The following is a 16,329-nucleotide window of genomic DNA, read 5'->3' on the forward strand; positions in this document are numbered from 1 at the left end:
TTTGCCAAGCAGGGTTTCCTGGATACAAACTCCTGTGCTAAAATCTGCTGGAGGTGATGGAGGAGGCATGTCTTTTCCATTCTCCATCAGCCCAGCTCTTGGAATCTCCAAAGACGTCTCTGTCAGGAACTCCACCTTCACACCCTTTCTAGACAATGACAGGCATTAATGGTGCAATAGGTCCCAGGGAATGACAAATCTTGTCCCTTAACACATGTGATGGTAGGGGACAGGGCTCAACAGCCCTAGGGGCCTGAGACTCACTTCCAGTTTGTGTCTTATGTTCCTAAAAGCATGCTTCAGGGTTTCAGCTGGCCACCTGCAGGGGTCTGGAAGGGATTTTTCCCTCAGTGTATTCAGGGTGGGTTCTTTTAATCTTCTTCCTCTGAAACATCAGAGATAGCGAGGGTTGGAGATGGGATATTGGGTGGGGAGGGCCAGGGCCTTAAGGTGGCACTGAGCATTCTCTCTCTCAGCTGCTTGTCTGGCTGGTTCTTGCTCACATGCTCGGGGGTCTAACTCGGGTCGGGCAACGTATGGCACGTGTGCCAAAGACGGCACAAGAGCCAATTTTTAATGGCATACTGGAGCCTGTCCAGACTCCAGCATGCCATTAAAAATCCTGCCCGGCCTCGCCCGCTCTCCTCTGCCCTCTGCTCCCCCCTGTGGGAGCAGGGAGCAGAAGCATAGCCCTGCGCTCAGGGTGGGCAAATGGCCCCACTCTCAGGGCACAGCAAGCCGCGGGGTCCATGCTCCTGAGCTGGAGTGCCAGCCCGAGCGTAGCAAGCTGCCGGCCCCTCCTCTGGAGCCCTGCCGCCGCGTGCAGCGCTCTGGGAGGTCGGGGCTGTGCTCTCCCGCGGGGCAGTGTGTCTGGCTCCGTGTGGAGCCTCAAGGTAAAGGGCCCAGGGCTGGGGGGGTTGAATAAGGAGTGGGGTCAGTCAGGGGACAGGGAGCAGGGTGGGTTGGATGGGGAGGTGGGGTCCCAGGGGGGGTTAGGGGCAGGGGTCTCTGGAGAGGGCAGTCAGGGAGCAGGGGGGTTGGATGGGGCATGGGTGTCCTGGGGTTTGTGAGGGGGCAGGGGGTGGATAGGGGTCAGAGGAGTCAGGGACCGGGAGCAAGGAGGGTCCTGGGGGGGGCAGTTAGGGTGGAGGGTCTCTGGAGGGGGTGATCAAGGAACAAGGAGCTGGGGGGTTGTATGAGTTGAGAGTTCTGGGGGTCCTGTCAGGAGGCAGGAGTGTGGAGAGGGGTTGGTGCAGGCAGGGAGTTGGGGGGGTTGGATGGGTCAGGAGTTCTGGGGGTCCTGTCAGGGGCGGGGAGTGGTTGGATAGGCATGGGAGTCCGGGGGTCTGGCTGGGGATGGGTGTGAATAAGGGTCGGGGCAGTCAGGGGACAGGTAGGGGATAGAGTCTAGTCCGAGGACAAGGAACAAGGAGGTTTAGATAGGGGTGGGATCCAGGGGGGCAGTTGGGGGCAGGGGTCCCAGGACGGGTAGTCAGGGGACAAGGAGCAGTGGGGTTGGGAGTTCTTAGGGGAGCAATCAGCCAGCCCTCTCCCCTGAGCCCTGACCCCCACACATACACCACACCCTCTGCCCTGAGCCCCGCACACCCCTCAGGCCCCTGCCCTGAGCCCTGTACCTCCCATGCACCCAGCCCTCTGCTTGACTCCTTCATCCCCCCCCAACCCTAGCCCTGACACCGGCACCACCACCCATTCCCAGGCCCCCCTCTGCCCTGACACCTCCAGCCCCCAGCCCTGACTCCAGCCGTCTGCCCCCAGCCCTCTGGGTCCCGGCCCTGCACAGCCTGCTGCTGGTCTTGGGTTCTGGATGATGGACCCTTGCCAGCTGGGGTCCTAGCCACAGGCCTCGCTCAGCCCGCTGCCAGCCTAGTTGCACAGAACCCCAGACCAGCAGTGGTTTGAGCGGGCCGGCAGTGTAAGATCAACATTTTAATTTCATTTTAAATGAAGCTTCTTAAACATTTTGAAAACCTTGTTTATTTTACAATACGATACTAGTTTAGTTATATAATATATAGACTTATAGAGAGAGACCTTCTAAAAAACATTAAAATGTATTACCGGCACCCGAAACCATAAATTAGAGTGAATAAATGAAGAATCGGCACACCCCTTCTGAAAGGTTGACGACCCCTGGTCTAACTGATCGCCGTATGTGGGATCGAGAAGGAATTTTCTCCCAGGTCAGACCAGTGGCATAGCTAGGACAGGACAACTGGGTGGGCAATGATGGGAGTGGAAGGAGGGGATGCAGGAGGGAGGGAGACCCACCTCCCCCACCCCCTCCAGCTGGCCCTTACCGCTCAGCAGGCACCTGAAGATGAGGCTGCCCAGGGCACAAAGGCTGCAGGGTGCACCCATGGGATGGGAGGCGGCCCTGCCAGGGCTCTACCTCTGCCTGTCCTGCCCAACCTGGCTCAGTGTCCATCTGACCAGCTGTGTCCCTCTCCTGTCAGCATCATGCGCTGCTGCCCCAGTCTCCAGCCCCAGCACTAGCCCCACCCAGACCTGCCCCCACAGGGCACATCCCAGGCACTGGAGCTGGAGACCGGGGCAGCAACGCGCAGCACTGGCAGGTGACGGACGCAGCTGAGCAGACACTGAGGCTGGGTTGGGAGTCCCAGCCTCTGGATTCAGGGGACTCCAGCTCCGATTTGAGTGTCCCTGGATGCTAAGTGGGATGACCTGTGTCCCACACATGCCCATCCATGGCTACGCCCCTGGGTCAGACTGGCAGTAACCTTGAGGTTTGTTTAACTTCCTCTTAAGCAAGTGGATGCAGGTCACTTGCTGGGGTTATCCGGGTGTATCTCAATCATTTCCCTGCCATTGCAGGGACCTTGGACACTGGTGCACTTCAGTCCCTTCTGTTCTCTCCTGTGGCACATAACAGTCTAATCTCCTGTGGGGTCAGGAGCAGTGCCCTGGTTATTCATCACTGAGAGAGCAAAATGGATGGAGCTTTTTGCTTCCATAAGTGGTGGATCCCAGCCATGTGGGTTGATGATGCTGGAAGAAAAGGCTTAGAGGATAAACTACTTTAGGCCAGGATTGTAATCTTTAAAGTTAAACTTTAGCATCTAAAAAGTGTGTTATACACACAATGGTTGTTTTATATTAAACCATTCTACTTCCAATATTCTTACTCAGTACTCATTTGAATCTTTGAAGCTCTGTTCTTTGTTAATAAACTTATTCTTGTTTTTATTATAAATACATCTCAGTGCTGTGGTATTAAGCAAAGTTTGAATCCTCAGCTGAATCAAACAAGCTGATCAGTACACTTTTCCCTTTGGGGACAGCAAACCTGGTAATTTCTGTGAGTGTGTAGTGACAAGGGCTGGAGCCAGCAGGAAACACTTTTTGAGGGAGTTTCGGGGCTGGGGTGTATCTGCAGCTTCCTCAAGATGAAGGAAGGTCTGGCAGAGCCCAAAGGACAGTGCTTGAGTGGCTGAAGGACTGGCAGTGTCAGGGAGCTGACACCCCGCTACCACAAGAAAGATTCCCTCTTGCCAGAGGCCAGTGGTACCAAGGTGACTCACAGTCCTGGGCATCTTGAGAAATCATTACAGTCCCCCTGATCCTGGTACACATATGGGAGGGGAGAACGTGGGGTTGACAGGCTCCCCACCCCTAAACCCCTCACTTCCTTTACCACCAACCTTATGTCCTCATTGCCATCTCAATTTATCCCTTCCACATTGCAGCCCCAACCCCCTCTCCTATTCCCCCCAAACTCCTCTGCCCCCTGATCCCCCCCCACTCTCCTAATGCCAATGCTCCCATGCATTGTCTCTCTCACACATACACCCTCCACTGCTCTGATCTCCCTGTCCCATTCCGTCTCTGCATCAAAAGTTGTAAGAATCTGCATATGACACATAATTTATTATTTTTCAGAAAATAGTTACAGCCCCTTCTAATTGAGCTGCGCAAGCAGCAGCGCACATTTTCCAAAATGAAAAAAAAAAAACAAATAACTCATCAAAGGCAGTTAATAGCAACATGCATAGAGATCATTCTCAGATTTCTCCCATGGGGATAGCTCAGGTTCAAGGGCCACAGGATGTCCCCTTGAGCCATTAAATTACTAACACAGGCTGCCTGTAGATATAAGAACAGAGAAATGGCCATGCTGGCTCAGACCAATAGTCCATCGAGCCCAGTATCCTCTATTCCAACAGTGGCCAACGCCAGATGCACTAGCCACTGACCCTCTTACCTAGTCTTGCTGTATGTGCACATTTCTATCCCTTTGGACTGTGAGTTATTACCACGTACTTTTTAAATATTGTTTCTCCAAAGGGGCAGTGAGTACCATGCCCTCCCTAGCTGAGACACTGTCAAGAAACTGATATAAGTTGGGGCACAACCAGAGCCATCATCTAAGCCTCAGGCATGCATTAAAAAAAACCCAAAACACTCTAAAACGGTCTGTTGATTTTGTAAAACGCTGGAGGTTTTTTGGGGGTGGGGGCTGCCTCTCAGGAGCCCCTTCCTCACATGACCCCATATCTGGACCACTAACACTCCGCCATCACTCCCCCCAACCCCATTGACAGCAAATTTAAAGTAAAATATATGAGCATGCATGTGGATTTCACAGCACTCAGGCGTAGTCCTTGAAACAGAAAACGCGTCCGAACCAGTCTACAGCAGCGAAGGTACTGGGCTGGGCGCAGTGAGAAGGGGATTCATGGTGCGGTGGAAACTCCCTCGGCAAGTCAATGCTGCCCCAAGCCGGCAGGTGCAGTTGTGAGGGGGGCATTCAGATTGGGGTTTTTGGCACAGGGTTTAACACGGCCGCTGGCTGCGCTGGCTCTGAGCCAGGTGGGTGTGGAATAAGCCTGGGCGCCCCGGGTATTAACGGGCTGCAGCGAGCTCCCTGGCTCTGGAAAAGGGGGGTTATCAGGGGACACCCGGCAGCGCGGCTCCTAGGCTGCTCTGCGCTGCCCGGTGCAGGCAGGTGAGTGAAGGTGGGCTCGGCGGGGGGGGCAGAAGGGCACGCGACGACGGTTGGGGGGGATGGAGCGCGCGGCTCGGAACGGGGCGGGGGAGGGGCCGGGAGAGGCGCGCAGGGGAGCGCGGGGGTTAATGCAGCAGGTAACGGGAGAAGCGCAGGCGGTGGGGGGCGGCTGGAGGGAGCTCGGGGCAGTGAGCTCTGGGTGACCGGGAGGAGATACCTCCTCCCGCCCTGCCCAGCAGGGGGAGCCGGCGCCGGGTCTCTGATTGGGCTGCGGGGCTGGAGCGGGAGAAGCGGGCGCCACGGCGGGTAAGTGCGAGGGGGCGGCGGCGGCGGAGTCCGGCCAGCGCCAGGGGAGCCGCCGCCATGAGCGCCGGAAAGTCCCCGGGGCGCAGGAGGAGGAAAGCGGCGTGTCCCCCGCAGGTACAGACCCCCCCTCCGGAGCAGCTGGGGCGGCGGCGGCCCCGTCTGGTGGGAGCCGGGGACCCCTCCCTGCCCTGCCGGCGAGCGCGTGAGGCCTGGGGTTGGGCTCGCGAAACCTGCGCTGGGAAGACCCCCCCCCCCGTAAGGCCCGGCGCGAGGCGCGGGTGGCACAACAGCGGCCCTTGCCGCGGGGCCGTCGGAGCACCGGGCGCTGAGGCTGAGCGCAGGCGGGGGCACCGTGACAATCACCATGGTGACGGCTTGACTCCGGCTGACAGGCAGGGGGCACGGAGAGACGTTGGGCTTTGTGTGAGACCAGGTGCCCTTAGCGTCTGTGGCGCTTGCTTTACTTTTAGAAACCGGTAATCGTGGGGTGTTTCGTGTACAGCCTACTTCCCCGCAGGCAGTGTAGTTTACTTTACAAAGAAAAAGCCGTGATCAAATCTGCACCGGTTTTGCAGACTATCAGAATTTCCTAGCCCAGGCACAAAAGCTGCTTGCCCACCGGCACCATTACAACTATCAGGATGGAAAAACGTTATTTTATGTACTGGTTAACCTCCCCCCGCCCTTCCCAAGCACCCACCACTGCCCAGGCAAAGATAATTCCGAAAGATTATTGCATAAAGGTAGACAGTGGGTAGCAGGTTTCCCACAACAAGTAAGTTAGCAAGTTTCAGTAAGGGGTTATCAAAGCTTCACTGGTTTGTTTTTTTTAATGTCAAATAGATCTGACATAGTAGACTTATAAAAATAGGTAAAGGCATATATATTCAGACTCTGTTATGTCCCAAATTTGTTAGTTTTCAAAGATGCCTTTACGTTTAAAAAAAAATGAGCAAGGCTAGTTTTGCTTTTTTCAGGGCTGGATCCAGTGAATTTTCTGTTGATTTTTATGGCAACAGACTCTAACTCTGATGCAGTATTTTGCATCTAATATCTTTCATTGTAATCTGTGATAAAATACTATTATTTTACATTCAGCTACCCCGCACAGAATCCTCTCACCCACACCTGGATCCCCCCACACTGAGCTACTCCATACTTGGATCCTGCCTGGTTGAGTCTACCTGCCCCACACCTGGTGCATCTGGCACAGAGGGTCATGGCCCCAAGGTATTTCTGGGCCTGCACCTGCCCCAGGCAGCTCAGTGGGGGGATATGGATGGACAAAGGTTCACTGGGGGAGTTCCAGGTGCAGAGGCAATGGGACTCTGCAGGGAATTCCAGGTGAAGGTTGTTGGACCTCAGCAGAGGGGTGTGGGTGTGGGGATTTCAGAGGGGGCTGCGGGAGTGGAACTCGGTGGGTTGGCGGTCTGAGTGCAGCTAGTTGGTCTGTGACATGAAAGTCTGGATGTGTGAGCTCAGAGTGGTGTAGGGGATGGGGCATCAGGGTGGCGGTTTTGTTGCCGGCAGATAACTGCCTGAGGCCAAGCAACAGCGGGGGGGTCCGACGCCTGGTGTGCCGCACCAATAAACACACCAGGGTGGAGAAGCAAACCAAGTTTATTTGAGATCTCAAAGCGGTGCAGGGAGATTGACTCAGATCAAGCACACCTAAAACAAGCAGTCTGTTCCTTTATAACCATGAGAACTTTTCTCACTGACTAGCAATTCCCCGTTTCCCCTCCCTCCTTCTTCTTCCTCCCCCTGTAGCAATTACGTAAGTGCAGGTGCATTAAGTAATCTTGGCCACGGCAGCTCGTTAGTAAATTTTCCTTCTGCAAGTTATCTTGTCCTTCTGCTAAAGGTGCACAGGCCTCATTATTTTTGCTTTAGACCAGTTAGAACTGTTGCAACTGATAACGGCTGTTACACCTGGCCTTTTAGGTCGATTAAAGTTCAAACATGGAGGGACTCTTGTCTGCTGAGGCCTAAAACCAGGAAGGCTCCATACTCTTGTGGCCTTCCACCCTCCCGAGTTATGTAGGGTTATGCTTAGTGACACCAACAGTTTGAGTGCAGGGAGCTCAGTGGGGGTGTTCGGGGTGCAGGGCTGGGGTTCTGTAGGCAGGGGTCTGGGTGCAGGGAAGCTCCAGATGCAGCAGCTGAGGTTCAGTGGGGTGGGGGTATGGAGGTCTAGGGGGATTCTGGATGTACCGGGTGATGTTTGGCAGGGGTGTCTCAGCGTGGGAGGTTCAGACGCACAGGGTTTGGGTGGATGGGGGAGCAGCTCCCCATACAGTGACCCCTCCTACCACAGCTGAGGAGTGATGGGGGCAGGAAGCAGGGGAGGATGCTGAGCTTCCTGCAGCTGGGGGAGATTTCTGGGGGTGGGTCTGACACAGTCACAGTCACTCCTTGCAGGGGAAGAGGTAGTCTCATCCTCTCCTGCCTCCAGCCCAGCCAGGACTAGCAGCTGATCCCGACTCAGGGTAGGAGCCACTGGCTGGGGTTTCCCCAGCCCCCTGGTGATTTACCTCTTTGCTGGATGATCTGGGTGCCTGAAATGTTGTACCTGTGCTGCTAGGGAGTGGTGCGTGATTGCTCTTGCAGCTTCCCTGTCAAAAAGTCATTTTTCTGCAGGGAAGCAAAGAAATCTGGGGGGGACATGAATTCGGCACACATACAGTGGAGCAGAATTCCCCACAGGAGTAGAACATGTGGTCTGTTTTTACCATCTCTTTATGACAATAACTTTCCTGATAATTTTCAATATGATTCTGTAGAGATGATTATTCTACCAAATTTGTTGTTTTATAAGATTATAATAATCTATCCACTACTGCCTCAAATAGTTTGTCATCTGTTTTGAGATTCTTGGATTTATTATTAATCATTAATTACTATTAATCTTTGTTTTTTGTGGTAGTGCTTTAAGGCCAATTAAGAATGGGGCCTCACTGTGACAGTCTCTGCCCCTGAAGAGTTTACAATCTAAATAGACAAGACAGTTCTGATTTTTTTTCAGGGGTAGATCCAGTGGCTATTCCAGGACTACTGCAGCTGGTAGGAGCAGCTGCAGAAGCAGGGACTTTTGGACTTTTAGAGAACTTTCTACATTTGTATTGACTGGAACTTCTCTGTCCTGTTTTAACTTGCTGTTTGTGCCAAACCTCTTTCTCACAGTCTCTTTAGGTCTGCTCCTGTTCTCTGCTTCTTCCCTGCCCCATCCCCCTCAATTCCATTTCCTTCCTTTTTCTTTCCATGTAGCTTATCCCTACAGAAGGAACCCCTCTTAAAAACAATTGTAAAACTAATATGATGTCTTCTGCCACTACATTGTTCACTTTGCTTGTGTGTTACACCCTTTCCCCTCTGGGATGTCTCCATCTGGTTTCTCTTTATTTTTTTGCTATCATATTTGACACAACTGATAGGAGCATTGTACTTCAGTTATGTAGGAGGGCCCAGTCCTGCAAACACTTACACACACTGAAGTCAATGGGATCAGGGCCGGCTTTAGGAAGTGCGGGGCCCAATTCGAACACTTTCGGCGCGGCCCTGGCAGAGATGACTTAAAAAGAAAAAAGTGTGAAAAAAGCCTTCCATTTCTTCCATGTATTATTTACTTTCCATAACTATATAAATAATAAAATTGTATATTATGTACATTGCATCATATATGCTGTTGATTGGTTATTAATGACTGCTGTTTCACATGTGTGGGTCCCTGCCACTCCCTGAGGGCATGCACATGTGTGGGTTCCCGCTGCTTCCTGCCCCCCTCATTGAAGCAGGTGTGCAGGTTACTGGCCTGGGAACTGCAGGGCAGCAGTGGACATGGGGCTGGTTCGAGGCAGGGCAGGGGCTGACTCAAGGTAGGGTCTGGCTGCAGGCAGGGCAAGGGGTGCGGGGCTGGCTGGAGACGGGAGTGTGGGGCGGGCTGGCTTCAGGCAGGGCCACAGGGGGGTGCAGCAGGGGTTGGCAGGGCTGGAGACAGGAGTATGGGACTCGCTGGCTTCAGGCAGGGGGGTGCAGCAGGGGTTGGCTGGAGACAGAGCAGGGCGGGCAGTGCAGGGCTGGTGCGGGCAGGGGTGTGTGGCAGGGGTTGGCTGGAGACAGGGCAGGGGGTTTGGTAGGGGCTGGCTGTGGGCAGGTGTTATAAACAGATAAGAAAAGTTAATAGCACAGAAGTACTTTATATCTCTTTGACTATAAAAGGTTAACAAGTTCAGTAAGCCTGGCTGTCACCTGACCAGAGGACCAATCAGGAGACAGGATACTTTCAAATCTTGAGGGAGGGAAGTTTCTGTGTGTGCTGTTAGTTTTGGTTGTTGTTCACTCTTGGGGCTCAGAGTGACCAGACGTGCAACCAGGTTTCTCTCCAATCTCCCTGATACAGGCTCTTATAAGTTCAAAATAGTGAGTACTAGATAGATAAAGCGAGTTAGGCTTATGTTTGTTTTCTTTATTTGCAAATGTGCATTTGGCTGGAAGGAGTTCAAATTTGTATTTTTGCTGAAAGGATTTTAATTTGTACTTGAATACTTAGGCTGGGAGGGTATTCCCAGTGCCTATAGCTAAAAAACCCTGTACCTATTCCATCTTAAATTTACAAGATCATTTTTACTGTTTTTCTCTCTTTAATTAAAAGTTTCTTGTTTAAGAACCTGATTGTTTTTTTTTATTCTGGTGAGACCCCAGGGGACTGGGTCTGGATTCACCAGGGAATTGGTGGGGAGAAAGGAGGGAAGGGGGAGAGAGAGGCTAATTTCTCTCTGTGTCAGGATTACTTTCTCTCTCAGGAAGAGTCTGGGAGGGGGAAAGAGAAGGAGGGAGGAAGGTGACTTGTCCTCTCTGTTTTGTGATTCAAGGAGTTTGAATCACAGTGATCTTCCAGGGTAACCCAGGGAGGGGAAGTCTGGGAGAGGTAACAGTGGGGGAAAGGGTTTGCTTTCCTTGTGTTAAGATCCAGAGGGTCTGGGTCTTGCGGGGTCCCCGGGCAAGGTCTTGGGGGGACCAGAGTGTACCAGGCACTGGAATTTCTGGTTGGGTGGCAACGCTACAGGTTCTAAGCTGGTAATTAAGCTTAGAGGAATTCATGCTGGTACCCCATCTTTTGGACGCTAAGGTTCAGAGTGGGGAATTGTACCATGACAGCAGGGGATGCAGAGCTGGATGCAGGCAGCAGGGGGCGAGGCTGCTGTGGGCAGGGCAGGGGGTGCAGCAGAGGCAACTGGAGCCCTGGCCCTTTAAAAATCCCCAAGGCCCCCGCTATCCCAGGGTTCTGGGGGGCTATTTAAAGGGCCCGGGACTCCCCTGCTTCTACCCTGCCCCGGACCTTTTAAATAACTGTGGTAGCCCTGGGGAATGCATGGGGGCGGCGGGGCTCTGGCGGCTATTTAAAGGACCAGGGTGGCAGAGGCAGCTGGAGCCCTGGCCCTTTAAATAACCTCCAGAGCCCCCTGCTACCCTAGGGCTCTGGGGGCTATTTAAAGGGCCTGGAGCTCCAGCCGGGGCCGCGGGGCAGCCGTGTTCCCGCTGGCGCTTTGGTCAGGGAAGCGGGGCCATGGAAGGCCCCAGAGCAGACCGCAGCCAGGGTAAGTAAAAAAATTTAAAAGGCGCCTAAAGCGCGGGGCCCTCTTAGGCGCGGGGCCCGATTCCTAGGAATCGGGCAAATCAGCCTAAAGCCAGCCCTGAATGGGATTACTCACCTGTGTAAAGTTACACGCTTGTGGAAGTGTTTGCAGGATCAGGATATATATATTTGATATACAAGATAAGGGTATGTACATCATTGGAGTTTTACCTCAGTAATCAGTCTTCTGATTTGACAGCAGGAATTTGTTTCTGTCCTATGAATTGTCAGTGGGTATTCTGCAAGGTTCTATTTTGGGCCCACTGCTTTTTTTACCCTTTGGCCTGATGCTTTTAAGTATCATTTATATATAAACCATACCTAATTTAGTTTATTTATTTTTTTAGGACAGCAACTAGCTGCTTTTATTGCTTAATATGGACAAAATAAAAATGCTAACAAAACTTTTTTGCCTCTAAACTGCGTTATTTTATTTTCTGCATTAAGGGCCTGATCCAGTCAGTACTTACTGAAGTCAGTGGAAATACTCCAGTTGACTTCAGTGGGTGTTGGATCAAGCCCTAACTCCCATTTCTACAATTTTTGGGTTTAATTCTGACTCATGTTTTACATATTAAGTCAATAATTAAAATGTATAGATTTTAATATTTATATTTTTTGTCTTTGTTACTAAATCATTGATGTATGATTCAGTTATTTCTTGGCTTGACTGTTGTAATGGCTTTCTTGCCAGGTTTCCTACTTTTTCTTGTTGGTGTACAGTCTGTTCAGAAGTTTGAAGCTTGTTTTCATTATGTTTGTTATTCTTCAATTACTGCTTTATTCAGGCTGTTATACTGTCTAAACCTAACCTGTAGAATTAAGTTTAAATGTAAGGCTTTTTGTATAGTTACTCTCACTCATTTATAGAATTTTGTTTATTCTTCTTACTGCAATTTACTCTCAGCGTCAGATTTGAGTCCTATTGCTTCTATGCTACTAGTTTTCCACATCAAAATATCAGGCCTTTGTAGTGTGGGGCCCTAGTTGTATACATTTGTTTTCTTTAAAGATACATATTTTCCACTTTGTTGAATGTATTTTTGGGCTTTGCCTGTTGACATTTTTTAATATTTGCTTTTTTGTTTGATATTTTGTTATACTTGTAAAAGATGGTAGATACCATTGGCATCAATTTAAGTATTAATAATGTCAGACTCAATTGAAACAAGATCCTCCCCACTCTTGCTTTTTAAACTTGCCAAAGTAATGGAAAATCTATATGCTTTACTGCTAACTCCCTCTCCCCCTACGCTCCTTGGCCAGAGGAGCAAGAGGCCAGTAATGAAATCTAGGTGTCTTGCATGGGATTGTAGAACAATTCCACTAAACTACCAGACTAATTTAAAACCCTTGTTTTGTTTTTAAAAATGAAATGTACAAAATTTATCTTTAGCTTCTCTGGTGTAACCATGTGCAGTGTTATTTCAGAATGTTCTCTCAATGTGCAGCGTTAAGTACCATAAGGGGAAATATTGTTATGAAATATCTTCAGGAGTATGTCTTCTCCCATTTTCAAAGGTCACACTTCATGACTGCATGCAGAAATTCATTCCACAGAAGTACTTCTTATACTGTTTTCCATTCCCCCAAAAGGTAACAACAAGAGAAGACTATTTTAATATAAGGGATCCAGGGTCTGACAGTGAGAAACCTTTTAAATTGGAAGGAAAGGCTAAGAACAAAGACAAAGTCATCCATAAACTGAATTTAAAGGTTGTTTTATTTTTCTACTTCTTGTTTTTTTTCTTTGGTGGCAGTTTGTAAGGAACAGGAATTCTGATAATTTTATATAATGAATTGATAACTCAGCAATAACATCTGTTCGTTAATTCAGTGTCACAGTCTGTAGAGTTGACAAGCCTTTTCTTACTGAATAGAGTTGCAGAACCAAATCAATTATGGCATGATATCCTGACTATGTTGCATCATTTACATCATCGCGTTTTGTCAGCATGTGATGATGCTATGTCAGCGTGACTTAAAATCCTTAAATATTGATGGAACTTCACAAAACAAAAAACATCATAGTTTAGTTAATGACTTTGTGTATATTCATTTGAGGTCAACTACTGTCATTCCTCCATCTCTCTGTTATTGGGAGAGAGGGAAGTCTTCCTATGACTAGTGGCCAGATTAGGAGGAAATGATGGTTATCCACCCAAGACTTGTTCACCGTCCCAAATATCTAAATGTTTTAGCTGAAATCATTAGGAGTGAAGTAGTTACCAATGTTGCATTTAGAATGATATAACTGGGCAGTAGAGTTAATACTTTTTTATTTGTCTGTAGAGTTGCAGGCACTTCCCCAAATTTAATGCACACAGTTAGTCATTAATTTATCATTACACATTTCCCAGTTAATATGCTCTGCCACAAAAACCAAAGACATCCTAAACCATGCTCAATCTCCAGCCCCTCTACTTAAGTGCCTATGAGAAAAAAGGGGGTTTATAGCATGTCTGGATGCTAACAAATTCATGGTCTGGTTAGCAAGATGGGATGCTAATTCTAGAGTCGAGGCTACACTTCCAAGAATTCCTTATTTATGTTGAGGAAGCTCCAGCTCAGGTGTAGGGTTGCCAACTTTCTAATTGCACAAAACCAAACATCCTAGCCCTGCTCCTTCCCTTAGGCCCTGCCCACCACTCACTACATTTTCCCCTCCCTCGGTGGCTCACTCCCCTATCCATCACTTTCACTGGGGTGGGGCAGGGGATTGGGGTGAGGGCTCTAGCTGGGGGTGTGGGCTCTGGAGTGGAGTCAGAAATGAGGGGTTCAGGGTGTGGGAGGAGGCTCTGGGTTGGGAGTTGGGGTGCAGGAGGGGGTACAGGCTCTGGGGTGGGCGTGTGGGCTCTGGGGCGGGGCCAGGGATGAGAGGTTTGGGATGCAGGAGGGGGCTCCAGAATGGGGGGTGGAGCCAAGGGATTTGGAGTGCAAGGGCGGGCTGTGGGTTGGAGCTCAGAGTTGGGGTGCTGGAGGGGGTGTGGGCTCTGGGATGGGGCCAGGGATGAGGAGTTTGGGGTGCAGGAGGGGACTCTGGGTTTGGGGGGGCCTCAGGGCTGGGGCAGGAGGTTGGGGCTTGGGGTTGGGGTGCGGGCTTACCTTGGTCAGCTCCCGGTCAGCAGTGTAGTGGGGCTAAGGCAGGCTCCCTGCCTATCCTGGCTCTGCACTGTGCCCCAAAAGCTGCCAGGAACAGGTCTTGCTACTCGGTGTGGGGGGGCAAGAGGCTCCATACAGCTGCTGTCACCCACAGGCACCACCTCCCCAGCTCCTGTTGGCCATAATTCCCAGCCAATGGCAGTGCGGAGCCAGTTCTCAGGGCAGGGTCAGTGCACGGAGCCCCGTGCCCCCTCCCCCTCCCAGGAGTGGGACCTTCCAGCCACTTCTGGGCCACAGCGCAGTGCCAGGACAGGTAGGGACTAGTCTGCCTTAGCCCTGCAACACCGCTGACGGGACTTCTAACGATCCAGTTGGCAGTGCTGACTGGAGCCTCCAGGGTCCCTTTTTGATGAGGCATTCTGGCCAAAAACCAGACACTTTGCAACCCTACTCAGGTGCCATTGCAGATCTTATCTGTGGCATAGGGAGGGAGATAGTGCTCTTATAACATTCACAGTTGGTGGCTTCCAGTAACTTTCTGAATAGAGTACAAGGGGCTGCTTTTAACATGTAAAGCCCTACTTGTTTCAGGGCCTAGTTAACAGAGTGACTATGTGACACATCTCTAAATATTCATGCAGTGGCATTTTGCTCTAGCTCAAGCTTCCAAATGGTTCCAGTATGCAGCCTCTTGTACAGTGCATTTTAGTAGTCTAGTGGCTGATGGTAGCAAGGTCAGCACTGGAAAGGTTACTCTTTTCTAGCTGGCACAGATGAAATGGTAGCAAGGTCAGCACTGGAAAGGTTACTCTCTTCTAGCAGGCACAAGTGAAAGAACTTTTTTTTTTTAATTACAAGTGCTATTCTATCTTTCAGAAACAGCCCAGGTGCTAACATGATTCCAAGATTGCTAATTTGAATCATAAGTAATTTGAATCACAAATGGTGTTTTGAGAGCACAAAGGCTAAGCATTCTCTTGCTGAGTTTAGGTCAGTAACAATCACTGAGGCACTTAGGTTGACCAAATAGCAAGTGTCAAAAATCAGGACAGGAGATAGGGGGGTACTAGGTGCCTATGTAAGAAAAAGACCCCCAAATCGGGACTGTCCCTGTAAAATTGGGACACCTGGTCAGCCTAGAGACACTAGAAGATTTGGGACCCCACAACCTGTCTTTGGAACCTGTGTCCTACCTGGCTGGGAAGGCTAAGAGAGAAAACTAGATCCATTGCTGGTGAATATTGTCAAATGAGAGAGTGTAGAATGCCAGCGTCTCTTAAGAAAGCTGTTGCTTGGCTTTTTTCTCAAGAAACCAGCATTTGATGCAACAATCTGGCTCCTGTTTAGTATCTAATCTTCTGTATTAGGTTAAAATGTTTGTTTGTTATCGAAGTGGATTGGTGAGATTCTGTGGCCTGCATTGTGCAGTAGGTCAGACTAGATGATCATAATGGTCCCTTCTGACCTTGAAGTCTATGAGAATGTTATAGTGAGACAACCTTCAGAATACCTGAAGGGGGGAGGGATAGCTCAGTGGTTTGAGCATTGGCCTGCTAAACCCAGGGTTGTGAGTTCAGTCATTGAAGGGGCCACTTAGGGATCTGGGGCAAAAATCAGTACTTGGTCCTGCTAGTGAAGGCAGGGGGCTGGACTCAATGACCTTCTAAGGTCCCTTCCAGTTCTAGGAGATAGGTATTCTCCAACTATTAATTAATATAATAATAAATTAATACCTAGAGTCTTCTTGACCCTTGTCAATTTAGATATGTACCTTGGTGCAAGACAGAAGCTGCCATGGTGGTGGTAGATTTCCTACTGATGGATAATCTATCAGCTGTTTTTCTATACTGTTGATCACAGAGTAGTAGTAACTTATGTGCAGACTAATGGAAATGGACAAGCAGTTCCTCAGATAATGCTATCTTTTCCTTATTTAGTGTTCTCTGATAGTTGTGAAGGGCAATAGCCCTTCAACCCTTAGGGTGATGTCATTTGGAGTTTTGCAATTGGTTCCATCTTGTTTTCCTTTTTATTCAACATATATTGGAGCTGGGAGGAGGTGTGGGCAGCAGTACTGATATGCTGATAATATCCAGTATCATATCCCTGTTTCACTTGATCCAGCAGCTGGTGCTGTTGAACTCCTGGCTCAGTGCTTGGGTTGAATTGGAGCCTGGAGGAAAGTTTGCTGGCTGAGGTTCAAATTGGACAAGGCTGAAGTGTTGTTGGTTGGTTGGGAGAAGAAATCAAAAGATACTGTGTATATTATATCTGTCCCTCATATTTAGCATGTGTGCCT

The 16,329-nt window shown here is 50.0% G+C and overlaps 1 protein-coding gene across 7 annotated transcripts in view; it reads left to right on the forward strand.

Moving 5' to 3' along the window:
• The first annotated feature begins 5,335 nt into the window (after positions 1-5,335).
• The window catches only part of TSGA10 (testis specific 10), a 140,640-nt gene continuing 129,646 nt past the window's right edge, over positions 5,336-16,329 (forward strand). For 4 of the 7 annotated variants that reach the window (XM_030570549.1, XM_030570586.1, XM_030570576.1 and 1 more), the window contains exon 1: positions 5,336-5,407. In XM_030570549.1, coding sequence (XP_030426409.1) covers positions 5,351-5,407 — 57 coding nt within the window. In that variant the 5' untranslated portion in view covers positions 5,336-5,350. Of the gene's footprint in view, positions 5,408-12,524; positions 12,645-16,329 lie in introns of those variants that run through there. The other 3 variants (XM_030570539.1, XM_030570567.1, XM_030570559.1) reach the window with 3 other exon arrangements.

Source organism: Gopherus evgoodei, chromosome 1 (assembly GCF_007399415.2).
Source record: "Gopherus evgoodei ecotype Sinaloan lineage chromosome 1, rGopEvg1_v1.p, whole genome shotgun sequence".
NCBI classification, from domain to species: domain Eukaryota; kingdom Metazoa; phylum Chordata; order Testudines; family Testudinidae; genus Gopherus; species Gopherus evgoodei.